At 41.6% G+C, this 26,937-nt stretch overlaps 1 protein-coding gene across 1 annotated transcript in view; it reads right to left on the reverse strand.

The window, feature by feature from the left end:
- Positions 1 to 26,937, reverse strand: part of LOC120388848 (butyrophilin-like protein 2) — an 82,362-nt gene that overhangs the window by 17,301 nt on the left and 38,124 nt on the right. Inside the window, exons 17-19 of the mRNA XM_039510940.1 lie at positions 15,575 to 15,595; positions 13,653 to 13,673; positions 5,285 to 5,305 (exon numbers count right to left, since the gene is read on the reverse strand). Of these exons, the coding sequence (XP_039366874.1) occupies positions 5,285 to 5,305; positions 13,653 to 13,673; positions 15,575 to 15,595 (63 nt within the window). The remainder of the gene's footprint in view (positions 1 to 5,284; positions 5,306 to 13,652; positions 13,674 to 15,574; positions 15,596 to 26,937) is intronic.

Genomic DNA, 26,937 nt, shown 5'->3' on the forward strand with positions numbered 1-26,937 from the left:
TTAAAAACCTCCAATGATGAGGATTCCACAGCCACTCTTAGAAGTCTATTCCAGTGCTTAACTACCCTCATGGTTGGAAAGTTTTTCCTAATACATTACCTAAATATCCCTTTCTGCAGATTAAGCCCATTATTTCTTGACCTACTTTCATTGGACATGGAGAAAATTGATCACCGTCCTCTTTATAACAATCCTTAACATATTTGAAAACAGTTATCAGGTTCCCTCTTGGTCTTCTTTTCTCAAAACTAAACATGTCCTATTGTTTAACCCTTCCTCATAGGTCAAGTTTTCTAAGCCTATTATCTTTGTTGCTCTCTTCTGAACTCTCTCCAATCTGTCCGCATCTTTCCTAAAGCATGGCCCCAGAATTGGACACAGTATTCCATATGGGGCCTCACCAGTGCCAAGTAGAGTGGGACAATTACCTCCTGTGTCTTTCATACAATACTTCTGTTGTTAAACCCCAGAAATATATGTCTTTTTTGTAACTGCATCACATCATTGATTCATATTCAATTTGTGATCCACTATAACCCTCAGAACCTTTTCAGGAGTACTACCACATAGCCAGTTGTTCCCCATTTTGTAGCTGTGTATTTGATTTCCCCCCCCAAATGAAAACCTTTGCACTTGTTTTTATTGAATTTCATCTTGTTGATTTCAGACCAATTCTCCAATTTGTCAAGTTTGTGGTAAATTCTAATCTTGTCCTCCAAAATGCTTGCCAGCTTGGTGTCATCTGAAGATTGTATAAGCATACTCTGCACTCAATTATCCAAGTCATTATTGGACATATAGAATAGTACTGAACCAGTTGGCAGCCAATGGGAGCTGGGGACATGCTGCTGATTCTGGGAGCTGCGTGGAGCCACTGCATGCATGGAGCATGGCAAGCCCCAGACCCTCCTCTCCAGCAGGAGCTTGAGGGCCAGATGAAAACATCTGAAGGGCCAGATGTGTTCCCTGGGCTGTAGTTTGCCCACCTCATCCTATACATAAGATGTAATTCTCTCAGGGTATGTCTATACTAGAGCTAGGAGGTGTAGCTTGGGTAGACATGCTCACACTAGCTCTGAGTTAGCATACTAGAAACAGAAGTGTAAGTGTAGCAGTGTAAGCAGCGAGAGGGGCTAGTCTCCTGTAGTATCCCATCTGAAACTATAGCTATGTACTCTGAGGCACCTAGCCCATCCAGCTGCCCATGCAGACCTGACCACATTGCTATTTTTGCCATTCTTGCTCGATCAGAGCCAGTGCAGGAATGTCTGTCCAAACTGGAAATCATTTCTCCACTTCCAGCGTAAATGTCCCATTAGTTAAGGTGAAGTTTCTTTCTGGAGAAGGAGGAGGATAATCTTCCATTTTTCAGGTCATTGATAAAAATGTTAAATAGCATAGGCACAAGAAGGAGAGGTTATCACCCTGTGCAATACATGGGGTTCTTCAAGATGTGTCCCCCTGTGAGTTCTCTGCTTCAAGTGGGCATGTGCCCATGTGCCTTCAACTGGAGATTTTCAGTAGCAGTGTCTGCTAGGCCTGCACATTTGCCTTACACAACCTCATACTCTGCACCAAGGCTATATGAGGCTGCTCAAGCAAACCACCCTCAGTTCTTCCCCCACTTCAAAGTCCCATAGAGAGGAAGAAGCAGAAAGGAAGAAGAGCAGGTAGTAGAACACTCATAGGGACACACACCTCCAAGAACACCAATGACTGAACAGATTGAGTAACCTCTTCTTTTTGTTCAAGAAGTCCACTTCAGATGACTACTGAGCAGTACCCCAACTGGAGTGGGGAGCTTCAGTGCTGAGTCAAGTCTGTAGACAAGACTGCATTCCCAAGGATAGCGTATGATCTGGAAGAGTGGACTACAACATAATGTTTGCAAAAGGTATGTATTAAAATCCAAATTGCAGCCTTGAAGATTTCAGCAATGGAAATGTTCTTAAGCAGCACTATGGAAATAGAAAGAGCTCTCATTGAATGGGCTAGTAACCTAGAAGGATTTTGCATACTGAGAGATTCATAACAGGAAATGATGCATCCAGAAAGCCATCTAGTGAGCCTCTTACTATAAACAGTGAATCCTTTAAATGAGGATATAAATATCCTTAAATACCTAAAGCGCTGGGGTCTGGAGCCGGCCCTGCCTCTAACAGAAGTCATAGACAATCCTGTCTTTTTCATTTCCAGGAGGTAGTTTATAAAAGTGGAGAGGGAAGAATGAGCAGGTGGATGACATTGCTGTTCATATCAATGAGTGAATCTTCTCCACTTTTGAAGGTAAATATTTAAGGTGGATTCTTTCCTACTGTTCAACAACACCTGCTATACCTCTGCAGAGCAAGCAGACTATATTCCTGTGAACCATTGAGGACCTTGAGAAATGTGAAGTTTGAGTCTCATCTCTCAATTTTTTCTACTTGTGCTCTTGAGGGGGGCACAGAAATGACATGCCTGGGAATGTGAGTGTCCCCCAGACAATGGATACAACAGGAATATCCCTCCTGACTAGGATAGCCTCCCAGCAATGGAGACATCTTTTAAAGCCTGGTGTTCCTGCCATACTCTCATAAAGGAGGAAAAACAGCATCCCCGCAGAGGGACGGGAGAAGGAAAGAGAAAGATGAGGGGATAAAACAAATTTTAAAACATAATCTAAACAAAGCTAAAAAACTTGTAAGGCTAGACTAAACTAAAAGGAAAGCAACTAAACTGGCAGCTAAGTGGGCATTCTAGATGCCCCATTTCTCACTAAGGTGGCTGAGAACTAACAAAGGGCAGTTCACTTGTGCAGCCCTTTATAGCCTCAGTGCTGGGCATGGGGTGCAGAAGGGTGCATGAGCAGGCCAAATGGGTGGCCCTACCAAAAAAACTGATAGAAGATGCATAGCACACATACACTTAAAAATGCACATTTACTAGGGCTGTGAATTAATCACAGTTAACTCATATAATTAACTAAAATAAATTAATCATGATTAAAAAAATTAATTGTGATTAATCACACTTATTACAATAGAATATCAATAAAAATTTATTAAATACAGAATACAAAGTGCACAGTGCTCACTTTATGTTATTATTTTTATTACAAATATATATACTGTAAAAATGATAAACAAAAGAAATAGTATTTTTCAATTCACCTCAGACAAGTACTGAAATACAATATCTTTATCATGAAAGTATAACTCACAAATGCAGATTATTTTGGTTACATAACTGCATGCAAAACCAACAGCCTACAAGTCCATTCAGTCCTACTTCTTATTCTGCAAATCGCTAAGACAAACAAGTTTGTTTACATTGATGGGAGATACTGCTGCCTGTTTTTTATTTAGAATATCACCTGAAAGTGAGAACATGGCACTTTTGTAGCCGGTGTTGCAAGGTATTTACATGCCAAATATGCTAAACATTCGTATGCCCCTTCATGCTTCAGCCACCATTCCAGAGGACATGCTTCCATGCTGATGATGCTCATTAAAAAATATAATGCATCAATTAAATTTGTGACTATACTCCTTGGGGGGAGAATTGTATGTCTCCTGCTCTGTTTTACCTGCATTCTGCATATATTTCATGTTATAGCAGTCACGGATGATAAGCCAGCACATGTTTCTTTTAAGAACACTTTCACAGCAGATTTGACAAAATGCAAAGAAGGTACCAACGTGAGATTTCTAAAAATAGCTACAGCGCTTGACCCAAGGTTTAAGAATCTGAAGTGTCATTCAAAATTTGAAAAGACAAGGTATGGAGCATGCTTTTAGACGTTTTAAAAGAGCAACACTTTGATGCAGAAACTACAGGACCCAAACCACCAAAAAAGAAAATCAACCTTTTGCTAGTGGCATCTGACTCAGATGATGAAAATGAACATGTGTCAGTCTGCACTGCTTTGGATAATTATCAAACAGAACCTATCATCGGCATGGAAGCATGTCCTCTGGAATGGTGGTTGAAGCATGAAGGGACATATGAATCTTTAGTGCATCTGGCACATAAATATCTTGCAATGCCAGATACAAAAGTGTCATGCGAATGCCTTTTCTCACTTTTAGGTGATGTAAATAGGAAGCAGGCAGCATTAGCTCCTGAAAATTGTAACCAACCTTGTTTGTCTGGGTGATTGGCTGACCAAGAAGTAGGACTGAGGGGACTTGTAGGCTTTAAAGTTTTAAATTGTTTTATTTTTGAATGCAGGTTTTTTTTACATAATTCTACATTTGTAGGTTCAACTTTCACGATATGGAATTGCACTACAGTACTTGTATGAGGTGAATTGAAAAATATGATTTTTTAGTTTTTTATAATAATAATAAAAATTGGAGATATACCTATCTCCTAGAACTGGAAGGGACCTTGAAAGGTCATCGAGTCCAGCCCCCTGCCTTCACTAGCAGGACCAAGTGCAAATATTTGTAATAAAAAATAAATATCAAGTGAGCACTGTAGATTTTGTATTCTGTGTTGTAACTGAAATTAATATATTTGAAAATGTAGTAAACATCCAAAAATATTTAAAATGAATGGTATTCTACTGTTGTTTAACAGAGCGATTAATCGCGTGATTAATTGTGATTAACTTTTTTAATCGCACGATTGAGCTTGATTAATTTTTTTAACCACTTGACAGCCCTAAAATTTCCCAATTTCATTCTCAAATTTTTTGGCAAAAATTATATTTGATCAACTTTTATGTCTTTGTTTTTTGAAAAATTGTTTCACATTGTAATTGGCTATTTGAGGTATGAATTTGATTCATGAGTAGTACTATGAACCAGCCATATTCATACAGGATCATATTTAGTGAGATAAATATTATGATCCATAACTTGTGCTATCTCTGTGTTCAACCATTCTCTACCCTGCTCTCAGCCTGTCATCATGGCTTCTCTGTTTTCAGCTAACAAAATTATCCTCATTCTTTTCAATGTAAGTTGGATCCTGAATTCACAGATTGAAATCTAGTCTCAATAATATCAGGTTCCAGATAAACATTAGAACACACTGGTCTGCACAGTAAACCATTTCCTGGGAATTAAAAACCTCAGTATTGTTTTACTATTAGTTTTCATCAAAGCTTCATTTTTCCTGGGTGTAAATCCACTGATTTCACTGGTGTTACAGACAGGATATATTTGGCATCTGGTGTGTAATATACTCTTTGGAGAGGAAGTGTGGCCAAGACAACTACACAGTACATGCAATTCCATCAGATCCTCTATCCCTCTGCTGCTTAAGATTAAAGCTATAGAGATCAGTACAAACTTACCCCTTTCCTTTTTCAATTGGTCTGCAAAGGAATGACATACATTTGATTATAGTACATCTATTCTTTTGATACAGTGAAATAATGTTTTCTATGCAGGGTTACACAGCATAAGGGGCTCTTTGGCCTCTGTTATAGGAACATAAAGACAGCCATACTGGATCAGACCAAAGGTCCATCTAGCCCATTCTCCTGTCTTCCAACAGTGGCTTATGCCAAGTGCCCCAGAGGGAATGAACAGAACAGGCAATCATCAAGTGATCCATCCCCTGTTGCCCATTCCTAGCGTCTCACAAACAGAGGCTAGTGACACCATCCCTGGCCATCCTGGCTAACAGCCATTGATGGACTTATCCTCTATGAATTTATCTAGTTCTTTTCTGAACCCTGTTATAGTCTTGGCCTATACAACATCCTCTGGCAAGGAGTTCCACCGGTTGACTTGCATCATGTGAACAAATACTTCTTTTTGTTTGTTTTAAACCTGCTGCCTATTAATTTCATTTGGTGACCCCTAGTTCTTGTGTTATGAGACGGAGTAAATACACTTCCTTATCTACTTTCTCTACACAAATCATGATTTTATAGACTTTTATCATATCCCCTTTTAGTCGTCTCTTTTTCAAGCTGAAAAGTCCCAGTCTTATTAATCTCTCCTCATATGGCAGCCGTTCCATATCCCTAATCATTTTTGTTGCCCTTTTCTGAACCTTTTCCAATTCTAATATATCTTTTTCCAGATGATGCAACCATATTTGCACACATTATTCAAGATGTGGGCATAACATGGATTTATACAAAGGCAATATGATATTTTCTGTTTTATTTTCTGTCTCTTTCTTAATGACGCTCAACATTCTGCTTGCTTTTTTGACTGCCCCTGCACATTCAGTGGATGTATTCAGGGAAATATCCACAATGACTCCAAGATCTCTTTCTCGAATGGTAACAGCCAGTTTAGACCCCAGCATTTGGTGTGTATAGTTGGGATTATGTTTTCAAATGTGCATTACTTTGCATTTATCAACACTGAATTTCATTTGTTATTTTGTTGCACAGTCACCCAGTTTTGTGACGTCCTTTTGAAGCTCTTTGAAATCTGCTTCGGACTTAAATATCTTGAATAGTTTTGTATCATCTGCAAATTTTGCCACCTCACTGTTTACCCTCTTTTTCAGATTATTTATGAATATGTTGAATAGGACTGGCCCCAGTACAGACCCCCGGGGGACACCACTATTTGCCTCTCTTCATTGTGAAAACTGACCATGTATTCCTGCCCTTTGTTTCCTATCTTTTAACCAATTACCAATCCAAGAGAGGACCGTCCCTCTTATCCCATGACAGCTTACTTTGCTTAAGAGCCTTTGGTGAGCGACCTTGTCAAAGGCTTTCTGAAAACTAAGTACTGCTTGTTGACACTCTCAACGAATTTTAGTAGATTGGTGAGGCATGATTTCCCTTTACAAAAACCAGGTTGACTCTTCCCCAATAAATTATGTTCATCTATCTGTCTGAAAATTTTGTTCTTTACCATAGTTTCAATCAGTTTGCCAGGTACTGAAGTTAGGCTTATCGGCCTATAATTGCTGAGATCACTTCTGGACCCTTTTAAAAAAAATTGGTGTCACATTAGCTATCCTCCAGTCATCTGATACAGAAGCTGATTTTTAGAAACCACAGTTAGTAGTTCTGCAATTTCACATTTTAGTTCCTATAGAACTCTTGGGTGAATACCATCTGGTCATGGTGACTTTTTTCCATTTAGTTTTCCAGTTTGTTCCAAAACCTCCTCTAATGACACCTTAATCTGGCAAAATTCCTCAGATTTATCACCTAAAAAGAATGGCTCAGGTTTGGGAATCTCCCTCACATCCTCAGCCATGAAGACTGATGCAAAGAATTAATTTAGTTTCTCTGCAATAGCTTTATCATCCTTGAGTGCTCCTTTAGCATCTTGATCTTCCAGTGGCCCCACTGTTTTTTTAGCAGGCTTCCTGATTCTGATGTACTTAAAACAATTTTTGCTATTACTTTCTGAGTCTTTGGCAAGCTATTCTTCAAATTCTTTTTTGGCCTTCCTAATTATATTTTTATATTTCATTTACTTATGCTCCTTGCTACTTTCCTCACTAGGATTTAACTTCCACTTTTTAAAGGGTGCCTTTTTATATCTCACTGCTTCTTTCACTTTGTTGTTCACTTTTCACTATGGTGGCACATTTTTGGTTCTCTTGCTATGTTTTTTTAATTTGGGGTATACCTTTAAGTTGAGCCTCTATTATGATGTCTTTAAAAAGTTTCTATACAGCTTGCAGGGATTTCTCTTTTTTCATAGATTCAAGGACTGGAAGGGACCTCGAGAGGTCATCGAATCCAGTCCCCTGCCCTCATGGCAGGACCAAATACTGTCTAGACCATCCCTGATAGACATTTATCTAACCTACTCTTAAATATCTCCAGAGATGGAGATTCCACAACCTCCCTAGACAATTTATTCCAGTGTTTAACTACCCTGACAGGAATTTTTTCCTAATGTCCAACCTAAACCTCCCTTGCTGCAGTTTAAGCCCATTGCTTCTTGTTCTATCATTAGATGCTAAGGTGAACAAGTTTTCTCCCTCCTCCTGATGACACCCTTTTAGATACCTGAAAACTGCTATTATGTCCCCTCTCAGTCTTCTCTTTTCCAAACTAAACAAACCCAATTCTTTCAGCCTTCCTTCGTAGGTCATGTTCTCAAGACCTTTAATCATTCTTGTTGCTCTTCTCTGGACCCTCTCCAATTTCTCCACATCTTTCTTGAAATGCGGTGCCCAGAACTGGACACAATACTCCAGTTGAGGCCTAACCAGTGCAGAGTAAAGCGGAAGAATGACTTCTCGTGTCTTGCTCACAACACACCTGTTAATGCATCCCAGAATCACGTTTGCTTTTTTTGCAACAGCATCACACAGTTGACTCATGTTTAGCTTGTGGTCCACTATAACCCCTAGATCCCTTTCTGCCATACTCCTTCCTAGACACTCTCTTCCCATTCTGTATGTGTGAAACTGATTGTTCCTTCCTAAGTGGAGCACTTTGCATTTGTCTTTATTAAACTTCATCCGGTTTACCTCAGACCATTTCTCCAATTTGTCCAGATCATTTTGAATTATGACCCTGTCCTCCAAAGCAGTTGCAATCCCTCCCAGTTTGGTATCATCTGCAAACTTAATAAGCGTACTTTCTCTGCTAACATCTAAGTCGTTGATGAAGATATTGAACAGAGCCGGTCCCAAAACAGACCCCTGCGGAACCCCACTTGTTATACCTTTCCAGCAGGATTGGGAACCATTAATAACTACTCTCTGAGTACGGTTATCCAACCAGTTATGCACCCACCTTATAGTAGCCCCATCTAAATTGTATTTGCTTAGTTTATCGATAAGAATATCATGCGAGACCGTATCAAATGCCTTACTAAAGTCTAGGTATACCACATCCACCGCTTCTCCCTTATCCACAAGACTCGTTATCCTATCAAAGAAAGCTATCAGTTTGGTCTGACACGATTTGTTCTTTACAAATCCATGCTGGCTATTCCCTATCACCTTACCACCTTCCAAGTGTTTGCAGATGATTTCCTTAATTACTTGCTCCGTTATCTTCCCTGGCACAGAAGTTAAACTAACTGGTCTGTAGTTTCCTGGGTTGTTTTTATTTCCCTTTTTATAGATGGGCACTATATTTGCCCTTTTCCAGTCTTCTGGAATTTCTCCTGTCTCCCATGATTTTCCAAAGATAATAGCTAGAGGCTCAGATACCTCCTCTATTAGCTCCTTGAGTATTCTAGGATGCATTTCATCAGGCCCTGGTGACTTGCAGGCATCTAACTTTTCTAAGTGATTTTTAACTTGTTCTTTTTTTGTTTTATCTTCTAAACCTACCCCCTTCCCATAAGCATTCATTATGTTAGGCATTCCTTCAGACTTCTCAGTGAAGACCGAAACAAAGAAGTCATTAAGCATCTCTGCCATTTCCAAGTTTCCTGTTACTGTTTGTCCCTTCTCACTGAGCAGTGGGCCTACCCTGTCCTTGGTCTTCCTCTTGCTTCTAACGTATTGATAAAAAGTCTTCTTGTTTCCCTTTATTCCCATAGCTAGTCTGAGCTCATTTTGTGCCTTTGCCTTTCTAATCTTGACCCTGCATTCCTGTGTTATTTGCCTATATTCATCCTTTGTAATCTGACCTAGTTTCCATTTTTTATATGACTCCTTTTTATTTTTTAGATCATGCAAGATCTTGTGGTTAAGCCAAGGTGGTCTCTTCCCACATTTTCTATCTTTCCTACCCAGCGGAATAGCTTGCTTTTGGGCCCTTAATAGTGTCCCTTTGAAAAACTGCCAACTCTCCTCTGTTGTTTTTCCCCATAGTCTTGATTCCCATGGGACCTTACCTATCAGCTCTCTGAGCTTACCAAAATCCGCCTTCCTGAAATCCATTGTCTCTATTTTGCTGTACTCGCTTCTACCGTTCCTTAGAATTGCAAACTCTATGATTTCATGATCACTTTCACCCAAGCTGCCTTCTACTTTCAAATTCTCAATGAGTTCCTCCCTATTTGTTAAAATCAAGTCTAGAACAGCTTCCCCCCCAATAGCTTTTTCAACCTTCTGAAATAAAAAGTTGTCTGCAATGTAGTCCAAGAACTTATTGGATAGTCTGTGCCCCGCAGTGTTATTTTCCTAACATATATCTGGATAGCCGAAGTCCCCCATCACCACCAAATCTTGGGCTTTGGATGATTTTGTTAATTGTTTAAAAAAAGCCTCATCCACCTCTTCCACCTGGTTAGGTGGCCTGTAGTAGACTCCTAGCATGACATCACCCTTGTTTTTTACCCCTTTTAGCCTAACCCAGAGATTCTCAACACTTCCGTCTCCTATATCCATCTCCACCTCAGTCCAAGTGTGTACATTTTTAATATATAAGGCAACACCTCCTCCCTTTCCCCCTGTCTATCCTTGCTGAGCAAGCTGTACCCATCCACACCAACATTTCAATCATGTGTATTATCCCACCAAGTTTCAGTGATGCCAACAATGTCATAGTTGTATTTATTTATTAGCACTTCCAGTGCTTCCTGCTTATTACCCATACTTCTCGCATTTGTATATAGGCATCTAAGATACTGGTTTGATATTGCCTCCCAGTTTTGCCCTGACCCTCCTTTCTCTCTGCCATTATAGCCCACGCTCCCTCTTGTTTCCAACCCATCTCCCAGGTCTTCATGTTCCTCACTTACCTGTGCGCTTTGCTCCCCTGTCCCCGTCAAACCTAGTTTAAAGCCCTCCTCACTAGGCACTGTTCCTTTTAATTTCAGTTTAACTAATTTTCTCATTTTTGTGTAGTCCTCCTTTCTGAAATTAAATGCTACAGTATTGGGCCACTGTGATGTTTTCCCTGCCACAGGGATGTTAAATTTAATTATATGATGCTCACTATTACCAAGCGGTCCAGCTGTATTCAGCTCTTGAACCAGATCCTGTGCTTGACTTAGGACCAAATCAAGAATTGCCTCTTCTCTTGTGGGTTCCAGGACTAGGTGCTCCAGGAAGCAGTCATTTAAGGTGTCAAGAAACTTTATCTCTGCATCCTGTCCTGAGATGACATGTACCCAGTCAGTGTGGGGATAGTGAAATCCTCCATTATTATTATTAGAGTTTTTAATTGTTATAGCCTCTCTAATCTCCCTGATCATTTCATGGTCACTATCACCATCCTGGTCAGGTGGTCGGTAATATATCCCTACTGCTATATTCTGGAATTGATATCTATAGATATTCTATGGTACAATTTGGTTCATTTAAGATTTTTACTTCATTTGATTCTACATTTTCTTTCACATATAGTGCCACTCCCCCACCAGTATGACCTGTTCTGTCCTTCAGATATATTTTGTACCCTGGTATTACTGTGTCCCATTGATTATCCTCATTCCACCAAGTTTCTGGGATATGTCCATCAATGGCTGTGTAGGTCCACCATCATCTTATCCATGCATTAAGACCCTGCAGTTTTACTTGTCTAACTAGCCCTGTGTGTGGAACTGGAAGCATTTCAGAGAATGCTACCTTAGAGGCCCTGGACTTCAATCTCTTACCTAGCAGCCTAAATTTGGCCTCCAGGACCTCTCTCCTATCCTTCCCCATGTCATTGGTACCTACATGTACCACGACCACTGGCTCTTCCCCAGCACTGCACGCAAATCTATCTAGATGTCTTGAGAGAGCCACAACCTTCGCACCAGGCAGGCAAGTCACCATGCAGTTCTCCCGATCATCACAAACCCAGCTATTTATGTTTCTAATGATCGAATCCTCCATAAATATTATCTGTCTCATTCAAATAATGGGAGTTTCCTCTCCTGGAGAGGTATTCTCAGTGTGAGAGGATACCGCATCATCTGGAAGGAGGGTCCCAATTATGGAATCATTTCCCTCTGTTCTAGTTGGATGTTACTGTTCCCTGAGACATCCATCCTCCTCAACAGCACAGAGTCTGTCAGACTGTGGGTGGGACCATTCTACTGTGTCCTGGAAAGTCTCATTCATGTATCTCTCTGTCCCCCTTATCTCCTGAAGTTCAGCCACACTAGTCTCCATAGCCCGTACACAGCCTACGAAGGTCAGGAATTCCTTACATCAAATGCACACATATGCCACCTGCCCATCAGACAGGTAATCATACATACTACACTGTGTGCAATAAACAGGATAGCCCCCACTGTGTTGCTGGGCTTCTGCCTGCATTCTCTTTTTATTCCTGAAACTCGTTCATTTGTGGATGTTTTGTTTTTATCAGGGTGTGGTTTTGATTTTAAGTTTAAAGTCGTTTAAAGAATGTTAAGTGTAACCAGACCACCTCACACTTCCCCTCTCAACTCCCTCGAAAAATTCCCCTGTTAGCTGCTCCTATTCGCCTGCTCCTCTGGTTGCTTAGGAGCAGGCTTTTTAAAGCCCTGGCCTTCCTGAATAGCCCCTCCCCTGAGTTGATGAGTGCTAAAGGGCTTAGGGATCAAAGCCTCATTAAGAAGCTCTCAGCTTCGCCTACCAAGACTGCAGCAAAGGATTCATGTGTGCAGGACATGTGTCTAGCCCACATCCAGTCCCACAAGTCAACCATCAGCATCATTTCACAGATTACTATGAGCATTATTTTTCCTTCTTATTAATAAAAATGTATTTTGACTGATGGATTAAAGCCTAGCACTGGACTTCGCTAACAAGTCATGTGACCCAGCATTCTAGATTCTGTACAGTCTATGTAACTCTCTCAGGGTATGTCCACACTAGAGCCAGGAGATGTAATTCCCAGTGTGGAAAGACATGCCCACACTGTCTGTGATTGAGCTAATGTACTGGAAATACAAGTGTAACCATGGCAGTGACAGCAGTGTGAGGGCCTATCTACCCACCACACGATCCCATCTGAAACATAGGTACATGCTGGAGACAGCTAGCCCATCCTTCTTCCCTTGAAGATGTCACTACACTGCTAATTTTGGTATGATCATTAGTGAAAATGTTAAATAGAGTAGGGCCAAACAATCTCTGTGGGACCACCCTAGAAACACACTCACTCTATAAATTCCATGTTTGCAGTTACATTTGGAGACCTATGAGTTAGTCACTTTAAATCCATTTAATGTGTGTCATGTTAATTTTATATTGATCTAGTATTTTAATCCAAATGGATTAAACAAGTCAAACACTGTACAGAAGTCTATTATATCAACACTCTTACCTTTATCAAACAAACATGTAGAAAAGAGGAGGCAGGGATGGGCCATCCCCTTCCAAGGGTGGAAGGAGAAATCTAGACAACATGAAGGACTTATACAATACAAGTGATTCTTTTTAAGGTGCTTGGATGCTGTAAGCATCAGTATGTTATATATTTGTAGACAGACAAATTGATATAATATGGCAAATCATTACAGAAAAAGTAAAAAATTAAAATGTATGAATCTAATATTCAGACACATTAAGTAGGGAAACAGATTTGTGTTGCATCCTTAAAATCCTTGTTCAGGGCTTACCCAGGTAGAAGTGTGGATGTGAAAGGATGTTCTATGCGACTAACGACTTACAAAATTCTGTATTTGGTCAATTATCTTCTATTAGCAACTATTTATGTGGAGAAAGATACTTCATGTAACTCAGAGTTTGCAGAATTGGACACATACTGAGAAGTATCTTTTTAAAAAAGGCTTTGCTACATAATGGATGATTTAGGGACTTCTGTTTAGACTGAGAAATATAGGATATACAATTGAGTTAAAAAGAAAAATCTCAGTGCACCTGCTTAGAAATCAGAGCTAACTTACCATTTTCACGATGGACTTGGTCTGTAAAAGAATAAACTTGATCAAGATTCGCATTTTGTTTTTGTTATTGAAAATGAGGTTTTCATTACTATTGACCATGTCAATTCTTAACTTCTGGAATAGCAAGAATTGGGATGTGTAAGGACTTTCATTGGACTAGATGGGCTTTGAATCAGCCCCAAAGTTTCTCAAAACTGTCCAATGTATTTTGGAAAGACCATTTTTGCTATCGAGACTGCTAGAACGAATCAGTACAAATTTTTAAAATGTCAAAGGATAGAAGCAGCCTTACTCTGAGCTTATCACATGCTGCAAAATGTTGTTTCACAGTCAAACCAATAGCACACTTTTGTGACTGGCGGGAGGAAGGGAATTATTCAGGAAATGGATGGAAAAACTCTCTCACAGACAGTTGTCAATTTGATGGAAGTGCTGAAAAGGCAACTTTGACTTACACATTATCTGCTGGAGAGTGGTTGAAAAAGAAAAGTTGAGTTAACACAGAGTGTTTCTCTGAATGAGGCAGAGAACGTAATGTGTTTTTTTTTTCTTAAAGATCTCCCAAATTATCAGACACATCATAGCAATAGAAAAAACTTTCTGCTTTATTTCTTGCCAGAAAAACAAACTGAGGGTTAAACCTGATTGCATTTAATATTATACAATGGGATTCAGAGATGAAGATTTGTCTGCTCAATCTCAGTTCTATGTAGTCTCACCATAAGCTGTCTCTCTCCTCTGCCTGATAAAAAGATTACAATAAATCATTTTACAGTTTCCCAGTGCCTTCCATAGCTGGGTTTCAAAGGAACGAAACACATTTGAAGTAACTACATATTTGCGCTATTGTATAAACCAATCATCTCAATAGTCCCCCAGTAAATAATGCTCAATCTGTCCTCTTCCAGGTGAGGGAACCGTTTGGACTTTCATTTAGGCACAAATGATCAGATCTCTCATTATCACCCTCTTAAAGAAATTCACCAAGAAGTCAATACTTGACCATCCTCTTCCATACCCTAGAAATCAGAGCAAACTTACTTTTTTCCACCATGAGCCAGTCTGGAACCCCTCCCCCCCAATATTCTCAATAAATGCACTTTTTTTTTTCATACTGGGGATCCAGTCGTGCCCCCCTGACATCAGTGGGACTCCTGCAATTGATTTCTCTGAGAGCAGGAACAGGCTCAAAATAAACGAGTATTCTCACTTTTTATATTGTCATATGGCCAACCTGACATCATGCCAGCATCGAACACAGCTACCAAACTTCTTTGGCCTTCCCCAATGATAAATGCCCAATCCCCGCTGATACCGATAAGCAGAAGATATCCAGATAAACATGGGACACATGCACTCAGACCAACTCAGAAACACTCAGTATCCCACTTTTGCCAGTACTAAGTGACTCACATGTGAAAGTCTCTCACAAACACTGCAAAAAGCTCCTTGTCCCTAAGCAATTTAAGAAAAACTCCCCTGTGTCACAGAAATAAATCATTAATGGCATATCTACCGATAAGGCAAATTATTAAGGAAAAAGTTAAGTAAAAATCAGCATGTATGAATCTATAAATTAAGTATATTAAGTACAAGAAAGCTTTAGGTTGCATCCTTAAAATATTTGTTCAGTTCTTACTAAGGTAGAAGTGTGGCTATTAATGCATGTTTTATGTTATGAAAAACTGAGAAAATGCTGTATTTGCCCAACTATCTTCGAAGGGACAATTTATGTGGGGAAGGATACCTCATGCAACTCAAAGTTTGCAGATTCACACACCAATGGAACAGTATCTTTTCTTAAATTCTGCTTGCGCAATGGGTCATTTGGGGGCTTTTATTTAGTCTTAGAAATATAAGATATGCAGCTGAGTTAACAAGAAAAATCTCAGTGCACCTGCTTAGAAATTGGAAGAACTCACTGTTTTCATGCTGGAGTTGCTCTGCAAAAGAAAAACATGTAATCAAGATTTGCATTTTTTTGTTATTGAAAGTTAGGTTCTCAATACCACTGAGTATGTCAATAACGAACTTCTGAAATAGCAATAATTACCTACATTCAGTGAAGAAATTAGGCCCTGTGAGACTTTCCATTGGATTTGATGGGCTTTGTATCAGCCCCAAAGTTTCTCAAAACAGTCCCTTGAATTTTAGAAAGACCTTTTTTTGCTATTGAGACTGGAAGGACAGAGTAGATTTTCAAAAAAAAAATGTCATGGAACAGAAGCAGCAAAACTCAGAGCCTATCATATGCTGAATGACAATGTTGTACAGCCAGGCCTGTGGCACACTTCTGTGATTGGCAGGGCAAAGTTCATTATTCAGGAAAGAGAAGGAAAAACTTTCTCAGTGCTGAAAAGGCAACTTTGATTTACGGATTATCTGAGGGAGAGTTGCTGAAAAAGAAATGTTGAAATAACTCATTCAGAGATTTTCCCCAAATGAGACAGACAGTGTCACTTTTTTTTAAACGAAAGGATCTCCTAAATTACCAGATGCATCATATATACAGAAATCTTTCTGCATTCTGTTTCACTTGAAAAACTGAGGTTACATTAAATTGTATTTGATATTGTACAGTGGGAATCCGATGTGAAATTTTGCCTGCTTAATCTGAGTTTCAATGCAGTCTCATAGTAAACTATATTTCTCCTTTCTTTGAAAAGACTACCAAAAAAAATAAATTAAAAGAAGTATTGGAGCATAAGCTTTTGTGGGTGAATACCCACTTTGTCAGATGAATGTAGTGGAAATTTCCAGAGGCAGGTATAAATATGCAGGCAAGAATCAGTCTAGAGATAACTAGGTTAGTTAAATTAGGGAGGATGAGGCCCTCTTCCAGCAGTTGAGGTGTGAATACCAAGGGAGGAAAAACTGCTTTTGGCTAGCCATTCACAGTCTTTGTTTAATCCTGAGCTGATGGTGTCATAACCAACCTTGTTATCTCTAGAGTGATTCTTGCCTGCATATTTATACCTGCCTCTGTAAATTTCCACCACATTCATCTGACAAAGTGGGTATTCACCCACAAAAGCTTATGTTCCAATACTTCTGTTAGTCTATAAGGTGCCACAAGACTCTCTGTTGCTTTTTACAGATCCATACTAACACAGCTATCCCTCTGATACTTAAAAAAGTACACTTTCCCAGTGCCTTAAGTAGATAGGTTGAAAAGGAATGACACACATTTGAGTAACTACATATTTTGCCCTGTTGTGTAAACCAGTCATCTCAGTGGTCCTCAGGGAAATAATGCTCAATCTAGCGTGTCCCAGGTAACCCCCTCAACTCCTTGGATAACTGAGAAGATCTTTCACCATTGCCCCTCTTAGAAATTCACCAAGAAATTCACCAAGAGGGTAACATTTGACCTTTCCACTCTAAGCCCTAGAAATCAGAGCAAACTTATGGCTTTCCACCTGGTGCTGGCCCGAACAAAAAAATATTGTCAGTAAATGCACTTTCTTTTCATACAGGGGACCCAGTCCTGCTCCTTGACATCAGTGAGACTCCTGTCATTGATTTAACTGAAAACAAGAACAGGCTTTAAGTAAAGAACTATTCTAATTTTTTATATTGATATATGTCCAACACTATTCCAGCCTCTGATACAGCTACAACACACCTTCAGCCCTCCCGCGCTGATAAATACCCAATCCTGATTGACTCCCATCTGCAGAAAATACCTAGATTCCCCAAGGGATAAATGTACTCAAGCCAACTCAGAATCCCATTTTTACCCAGTACGTGTGTCAGTCCTTCCCAATCACTGTGAAAAACTCCCTGGCCCTAAGCAATTGCAGAAACACTCCCTCCCCCTGTTTGCCCCAAAGAAATTACTCCAGGTATGTCTATACTTGAGTTTAGGATGTTTTTCTGTTGAATGAAAGGGAGCAGAAACCACGCAGAAAGACTAAATTTCTCCGTGAAGTGTTATTGAAAATGAAATTAATGCTGAAATATTAAATATGTAGATTGTCCTCCACACCATAAAAAGACTGTTTTATCAAATAAAGATTGTATTACATTATTAAGACTGATATCCTATCCCTCCCTCTTTTGCTGCTTTCAATATCTCTTTTTGTCTTCGCTCCTGCAAGCGAAATTTAGAAACATAGGACATACATTTCTATTAAAAATGCATATAAAAAGATAAAAAATTGGAGGGAGTCTTAAAAATGCACATTTACCAATTTCATTCTCAAATTCTTTGGCAAAAATACATTTGATCAACATTTATGTCTGTTTTTTGAACACATTGCAATTGGCTACTTGATTTATTAATTTTATTCATGAGCAGTAGTATGAATGAGCCATATTCCTACAAACTCATAAACAGTGAGCTAAATATTTTGGTCCATGGCTTGTGCTATCTGTATATTCAGCCATTATCTCTTTCTATATTTTGTCTGTCATCATGACTTCACTGTTTTACTGCTAAAAGAATTATCCTCATTCTTTTGCAATGTAAGCTGGATACTTAACACACGTTCTCACATGAGATTCAGGATGTATTTGAAATCTATTCTCAATAATATCAAGTTCTACATAAGGTTAGGATACACCTAATATGGACAGTAATCCACTTCATGGGAATTAAACAAATCAATATTGTTTAAATAGAAGTTTTCATCAAAGTCTAGTTTTTTCCTGGTGTAATTCAGCTGACTTAACTGGAGCTACAGACAGGATGTAGCTCCTGTCTGTAGCTACATCCTGTGGCCTCTGATGGGTAGTATATTATTTTGAGAGGACATATGGCCAAGAAAACTATTCAGTGTATGCAATTCCATGAGATACTCTATCCCTTCCCTGCTGCACAATAAAGTTATAGAGATTAGTACCTTCTGCCTCCAAACCCTAAAAATCAGAGCAAACTCACTGTTTTCCAGCTGGAGCCAGCCTGCAATATATATATATATATATATATATATATATATATATATATATATATATAAATTTATTGTCTATATATATCTATATATATATAGCCAATAAATACACTTTCTTTAATATTTGGGACCCATTCCTCCCCCGTTGGCATCATTGGGACTCCTTCCAATGATTTCACTGAGAGCAGGAACAAGCTCCAAGTTAACAACTATTCTCACTTTTTAGATTGACATATAGACTCATAGACTTTAAGGTCAGAAGGGACCATTATGATCATCTAGTCTGACCTCCTGCACAATGCAGGCCATAGAATCTCACCCATCCACTTCTATAACAAACCCCTAAGCTATGTCTGAGTTCTTGAAGTCCTCAAATTGTGGTTTAAAGACCTCAAGCTGCAGAGAATCCTTCAGCAAGTGACCTGTGCCTCATGCTGCAGAGGAAGGCGAAAAACCTCCAGGGCCTCTGCCAATCTGCCCTGGAGGAAAATTCCTTCCTGACCCCAAATATGGCGATCAGTTAAACCCTGAACATGTGGGCAAGACTCACCAGCCAGCACCTAGGAAAGAATTCTCTGTAGTAACTCAGATCCCAACCCATCTAACATCCCATCACAGACCACTGGGCACACTTACCTGTTGATAATCAAATATCAATTGCCAAATGAATTGCCAAAATTAGGCTATCCTATCATACCATCCCCTCCATAAACTTATCAAGCTTAGTCTTAAAGCCAGATATGTCCTTTGCCCCCACTTCTCCCCTTGGAAGGCTGATCCAGAACTTCACTCCTCTAATGGTTAGAAACCTTCATCTAATTTCAAGTCTAAACTCCTAGTGTCCAGTTTATATCCATTTGTTCTTGTGTCCACATTGGTACTAAACTTAAATAATTCCTCTCCCTCCCTAATATTAATCCCTCTGATATATTTATAAAGTGCAATCATATCCCCCCTTAACCTTCTTTTGGTTAGGCTAAACAAGCCAAGCTCTTTGAGTCTCCTTTCATAAGACAGGTTTTCCATTCCTCGGATCATCCTAGTAGCCCGTCTCTGAACCTGTTCCAGTTTGAATTCATCCTTCTTAAACATGGGAGACCAGAACTGCACACAGTATTCCAGATGAGGTCTCACCAGTGCCTTATATAATGGTACTAACACCTCCTTATCTTTGCTGGAAATACCTCGCCTGATGCATCCTAAAACTGCTTTAGCTTTTTTAACTGCCATATCACATTGGCGGCTCATAGTCATCCTGTGATCAACCAATACTCCAAGGTCCTTCTCCTCCTCTGTTACTTCCAACTGATGTGTCCCCAATTTATAACTAAAATTCTTGTTGTTAATCCCTAAATGCATGACCTTGCACTTTTCACTATTAAATTTAATCCTATTCACTATTACTCCAGTTTACAAGGTCATCCAGATCTTCCTGTATGATATCCTGGTCCTTCTCTGTGTTAGCAATACCTCCCAGCTTTGTGTCATCTGCAAACTTTATTAGCACATTCCCGCTTTTTGTGCCAAGGTCAGTAATAAAAAGGTTAAATAAGATTGGTCTCAAAACTGATCCCTGAGGAACTCCACTAGTAACCTCCTTCCAGCCTGACAGTTCACCTTTCAGTACGACCCGTTGTAGTCTCCCCTTTGATTAGTTCCTTATCTACCATTCAATTTTCATATTGATCCCTATCTTTTCCAATTTAACTAATAATTCCCCATGTGGAACCGTGTCAAATGCCTTACTGAAATCGAGGTAAATTAGATCCACTGTGTTTCCTTTGTCTAAAAAAATCTGTTATCTTCTCAACAAAGGAGAACAGGTTGGTTTGGCACGATCTACCTTTTGTAAAACCATGTTATATTTTGTCCCAATTACCATTGACCTCAATGTCCTTAACTATTTTCTCCTTCAAATTTTTTTCCAAGACCTTACATACTACAGATGTCAAACTAACAGGCCGATAGTTACACGGATCACATTTTTTCCCTTTCTTAAAAATAGGAACTATGTTAGCAATTCTCCAGTCATACGGTACAACCCCTGAGTTTACTGATTCATTAAAAATTCTTGCTAATGGGCTTGCAATTTCATGTGCCAGTTCCTTTAATATTCTTGGATGAAGATTATCTGGGCCCTCCGATTTTGTCCCATTAAGCTGTTCGAGTTTGGCTTCTACCTTGGATGTGGTAATATCTACCTTCATATCCTCATTCCCATTTGTCATCCTTCCACTATCCCTAAGTTCCTCATTAGCCTTATTAAAGACTGAGGCAAAGTATTTATTTAGATATTGGGCCTTGCCTAGATTATCTTTAACCTCCATTCCATCCTCAGTGTTTAGTGGTCCCACTTCTTCTTTCTTTGTTTTCTTCTTATTTATACGGCTATAGAACCTTTAACTATTGGTTTTAATTCCCTTTGCAAGGTCCAACTCTACATGGCTTTTAGCCTTTCTCACTTCATCCCTACATGTTCTAACCTCAATAAGGTAGCTTTCCTTGCTAATCCCGCCCATCTTCCACTCCTTGTAGGCTTTCTGCTTTTTCTTAATCACCTCTCTGAGATGCTTGCTCATCCAGCTTGGTCTACAACTCCTGCCTATGATTTTTTCCCCTTTCTTGGGATGCAGGCTTCTGATAGTTTCTGCAACTTTGACTTGAAGTAATTCCAGGCCTCCTCTGCCTTTAGAGCCACAAGTTCTTCAGTCCAATCCACTTCCCTAACTAATTTCCTTAATTCTTTAAAGTTAGCCCTTTTGAAATAAAAAACCCTAGTCCCAGATCTATTTTTGTTTATCCTTCCATCTAGTTTGAACTGAATTAGCTCATGATCACTAGAACCAAGGTTGTCCCCTACAACCATTTCTTCTATGAGGTCCTCACTACTCACCAAAACCAAATCTAAAATGGCATCCCCGCTTGTTGGGTCTTCAACTACTTGGTGAAGAAATCCATCAGCTATCACATCCATAAAAATCTGAGCCCTATTATTGTTACTAGCACTTGTCCTCCAGTCTATATCTGGGAAGTTAAAGTCTCCCATGATCACACAATTCCCATTAGAGTTTACTTCATTAAAAGCATTAAAGAGGTCTCTATCCATATCCAAATCAGATACCGGTGGTCTGTAGCACACCCCAAGCACTATCTCAGGGGAGGCTCTAGTAGCTTTGTTTCCCAATGTGATTTTTGCCCAGACAGACTCTGTCTTATCCATTCCATCCCTTCTTATTTCTTTATAGTTAACTTCATCATTGATATACAATGCTACTCCACCACCTTTGCCTTCATTTCTGTCTTTCCTAAACAGCACATAGCCTTCAATACCTGTACTCCAGTCACGACTACTAGTCTACCATGTTTCTGTTATCCCTATAATATCCGGTTTCACTTCCTGTACCAGTAGCTCTAGTTCCTCCATTTTGTTACCTAGGCTTCTCGCATTAGTGTACAGACATCTTAATTTTTGCCGTTTGGCTTCACTGACATTCTTTACCCGGTTAGGCACAGACATTCTACCACCAGTATCACCTATTAGACTAGTATCTACACTACCCTTCCTCCTTATGTCCATTCTTCTGCCCATGGCTGTATCCTCTCTTACTTTGTTTTCTTCCCTCTCAGTGTTCAATTCCGGCGTGGAGATTACCTGGACATCTCCCAACCATCTCCCCCAAATTCCTAGTTTAAAGCTCTCTTAATCAGTTGAGCAAGCCTCCATCCTAGAAGTTTATTTCCTTCCTTACTCAGGTGAAGTCCATCCCGAGAGAACAGTCCTCTGTCCATGAATGCTTCCCAGTGGCCGTACATTCCATAGCCCTCCTTATAGCACCACTCCCTGAGCCATAATCTTGTCACACCTTTGTTGCCCTTCTCTAGGAACAGGCAGAATCCCACTGAAGATCACCTGAGCCTCAATTTCCTTAAGCGTCTTCCCCAGTCTGGCATAGTCTCCCTTGATACGTTCCAGTGAGAATCTAGCCGTATCATTCATTCCCACATGAAGGACAATCAACGGATTCTTTCCCATTCCCGTTAGGATCCTTTTCAGCCTCAGGTCCACATCCTGTATCTTAGCACCCGGCAGACAGCACACCCTTCTGTTCTCCGGATCAGCTCTAGTTATAGGCCTGTCTATTCTTCTCAGTAAGGAGTCCCCAATCACATAGACCTGCCTTTTCCTGGTGACAGTGTGATTCTCCGGTCTATCCCCTGCTCCCACTGGCTGCAAGTCCTTTCGATTCCTATTCACCCTTGCAATCCTCCGCAACTCATCCCGTATCCTCCAGGGGCTCATATTTGGTGTCTCCATTGACTCTTCCCCGCTTCCTGTAGGACTAGCTGCTCTTCTCTTTTTCCTTGCCCTCTCACCTTCAGCGACGACCTGCTGTGCCCCTTCTTCATTTTCCAACTCTGCAAACCTGTTCCTGAGCTTTATTTCTCCTTCACCGGCCCGTCTTTTCCTCTGCCTGGTTCTCTTAGTCACATGCTTCCACCCTCCACTTTCCTCACCCAGCAGTCTCCCCTCAGAATTCTTTGGTCCTGCTTCCATCTGCAAGTCTGAGATTATCCCTTCAGCTGCCTCATTTCTTTGCTCCATCATCTGCTTGAACCCCCTTCTAAACTCGACCTGAGTTTCCACCTGCATCTCCAGTCCTCGGATCTTTTCTTCCATCAGTTCTATCAGGCGGCACTTCATGCAGACGAAACTCTTTTCAGGTACTCCCTCCAGGATCATGTACATGCCGCAGCTTCCACATCCAGTCATCCTCATTGTGTCTTTCACTGCTGCCTCTGTATTGGTCATAGCCTTCCCACCTAAAACCTGTTAGTCCAAGAAACACAAACGAAAACAAACCCCCAACAGGCACCAGAACACTGGCAGACTACCACTCACTCCCTTCACTAGCCTGTCAGTTCCTCTGCAAAGGTCTCCAAGTCTCCCCCGCAACCTCCCCCTGTCAACTCCCACTGAAACTCCCCTGTTTGCTGGCTGCTGTGCTGCTGCAGCTGTCTATGCCGCTGCCTGACTGGCTGGCTACCTTTATAGGACCCCTAAGCAGAGAAGCCCCGCCCCCTAAGGAGGGCTCAGCTTCTCTTCCCGCACACTGCCCCTACCAGCCTCCACACATACAAACTCCAAACTCCAATACACAAAATACAAAAACCTCTTAGGGTATGTCTACACTACAAGACTATTTCGAATCAACTTAAGTCAAATTTGTGGAATCGACCTTATGAAGTCGAATTTGTGTATCCACACTAAATACACTAATTCGACTGTGTGAGTCCACAGTAACGGGGCCAGCGTCGACTTTGGAAGTGGTGCACTGTGGGAAGCTATCCCACAGTTCCCGCACTCCCCACTGCCCATTGGAATTCTGGGATTTCCCCCCAATGCATGCTGGGGGAAAAAATGTGTCGAGGGTGGTTTTGGGTAACTGTCATCATTGAACCATCAATCACGCCCTCCCTCCCTCCCCGAAAGCGCCGACGGGCAATCTGTTTGTGCACTTTTCTGCTCAGTGACAGCGCGGGCGCCGCAGCACTGCGAGCACGGAGCCCGCTGCAGTTATGGCTGTTGTCAACTCCTCGCACCTTATCGTCCACCTCTTCCACAGTCAGCTGCTGAGAAATAGGGCTACTTTTCAATGGTGCTGCGAGCACTGGTGGACCATGGGGGACGTTTACCAACATCAACGTCGGGTGGCCAGGCAAAGTTCATAACGCGCGTGTTTTCAGGAACTCTGCTCTGTTTAGATGCCTGCAGGAAGGTAGTTTCTTCCCGGACCACAAAATAACTCTTGGGGATGTGCAGATGCCTACATTGATCCTCGGGGACCCAGCCTACCCGCTAATGCCCTGGCTCGTGAAGCCCTATGCAGGTGCATTGCACAGCGACAAGGAACTCTTCAAGTACCAGCGAGCAGCGTGACTTGTGACTGTTCAGTTTCTTTACAGAGAAGCTGAACCTGCCCCTGTTTCTTTACCAAGTTACTGTTGACTAGCATCTGCAGTTACATACCCTGTCCACCCCGCTTCCCCCACTTCCAACACACGTTTAAAAATAAAATACATGTTCCACTGTAACTTTACAAAGGTTTCTTTATTGATGACTTTGCATTAAATGGTTGAAACTGGGACACAGACTGTGCTGGGTAGGCTGTGTGGTGATGTAAAGACCACTTCTAAACTCGAGGAATGACAAGCTCCTGCTCCCAGAGCGGTCTGCAGTGCCGGACTGGTTGTTTCAACGGAGCCTGCCATCCCTCCTTTTTGGGACTCTGTGCGAGGGCTATGTGGCCTTGTGGCGGGGGAGGACTGATACAGATTCCTCTGCTGCGTGGCTCTGTGGTCCAGGACAGGGACCATTGCATGAGGTCTGTAACCACCCTCCCCTGCTACAAAGTCATGTACCCCCCACCCACACAGAACCATCAAACCACCTCCCATACCAACCAGGGTGCCTACTGACTGCACTGTGTGTGTGACCTGCTGCTGATCCTGCCCCCGTCTCTGTACCCTGCTAAAGGTGACTGTCCTATGCAATACCCTACCCCCTTCCCCACCCACCCACCCACCCCTTCAAACGCAGCATTGTGTACAAAAGCATGACGGAAACAGTAATTAACAGCAAAGTATTTTTAATAATTAACCAGACAGTCAGGGGATTAAACTGGGATTGGGGCTAGGGTGAGTCAGGAAGGGAAGGAATTCTCAAAAATTAGGGTATGAGAGCTTTTGGGTACTTGAGCACTCTGCTGGGGTGCAGTGACAGTTTTCATGGCCCCTGGCGCCACTCCTTCTGATTACTTTGGGTGACGGGAGGTATGGGACTTTGTGGCGGGGGAGGGCGGTTGCAGATACACTGCGGGGGGGCTCTGTCCTCCTGCCTGCGGTCCTGCAGAACATCCACAAGGTGCCGGAGCGAGTCCGTTTGCTCCCTCATTAGTCCAAGCAGCGTTTGAGTCGCCTGCTTGTCTTCCTCACGCCACCTCTACTCCCGTTCGCTGTGTGAGCGCTGGTACAGAGAGAGGGTCTCCCTCCACTGGCTCTGCTGGTCCGCTTCAGCTTGGGAGCATCCCATAACTTCAGCGATCATCTCGTCCAGTGTCTCTCTTTCACCGCCTAATCTTTGCCAGCCTCTGTGAGGGGGATGCTGTGGCAGGTCTGGAGACAGTCGAAGCTGTGTGATGGGAAAAAGGTAGTGAATTCCTTGCAAAGATACATTTTTCCGAACAATGAACACAGTCTAGTCTGGGTCTGTGAACAACACCATGCACAGCACCTATCTCGTCCGCACTCCTGCAGCAGGCAATCCTGAAAGCATAAACTCTGCCCCTGTTCCACCCCATCGCAGTGTCCCCCGACCCTTGCACTTCTGGGTTGAGATCCCAGTGCGTGATGGTGCAAATTTCATTGTCGCGGGTGGTTCTGGGTAAATGTAGTCAGTCATTCCTTCCTCCGGGAAAGCAATGCCAGACAATCATTTCAAGCCCGTTTTCCCTGGATTGCCCTGGCATACGCCATAGCGTGGCAACCATGGAGCCTGTTTTGCCTTTTGTCACTGTCACCATATGTGTACTAGATGCCGCGGACAGAGGCGATTCAGCAGTGCTACACAGCAGCATTTATTTGCTTTTGCATGACAGCAGAGATGGTTATCAGCCATATTGCACCATCAACCACGCCAATGTAACAATTTACATTGTGTGTACATCCTACAGCGAGGATGCTACCGTAGCGTGCTGCAGCATCGCGTCTACCTTGCCAATGCAAGGTGATGACGGGTAGCTGTCCTATTGCACTACACCTTCTGCTGCTGTCATAGGTGCCCCTGGCCGAGATCAGCCGGGGGCGCAAAAGACAAAACTGGGAATGACTCCCTGAGTCAATCCCTCCTTTATGGTATCTAAAAATAGAAACAGTCCTGCCTAGAATATGGGGCAACTGTACTACGGTTGCAGTGTATCAGAGAACTACAGAGCACAGCCACTCTGTGTCAGATCCTGCAGGAATGACAAACTGCGTGCCATTCACAGGGGGTGCCCCTGCAACAACCCTACCTGTTGCTTCCCTCCTCCTCCAGCCTTCCTGGGCTACCGTTGTAGTGTCCCCCCATTTGTATGCTGAAGTAATAAGGAATGCAGGAATAAGAAACAGTTACTTGTTAGGGAAATGAAATGAGGGTAAGGCAGCTTCCAGCTGCTATGATAGTCCAGACAGTACAGAATCTTTTCTTTACACATGAAGGGCGGGGGCTGATGGAGCTCAGCCCCCTGTTGCTATGATGAAGACGGCTAGCAGGCCGTCTACTTATGGGCTGATGATGAGGACAGGTAGCAGTCCTATTGCACTACACCATCTATCGCAAGGCTGATGATGAGGAC

The sequence above is a fragment of the Mauremys reevesii genome, linkage group 22 (genome assembly GCF_016161935.1).
Source record: "Mauremys reevesii isolate NIE-2019 linkage group 22, ASM1616193v1, whole genome shotgun sequence".
Classification (NCBI taxonomy): Eukaryota; Metazoa; Chordata; order Testudines; family Geoemydidae; genus Mauremys; species Mauremys reevesii.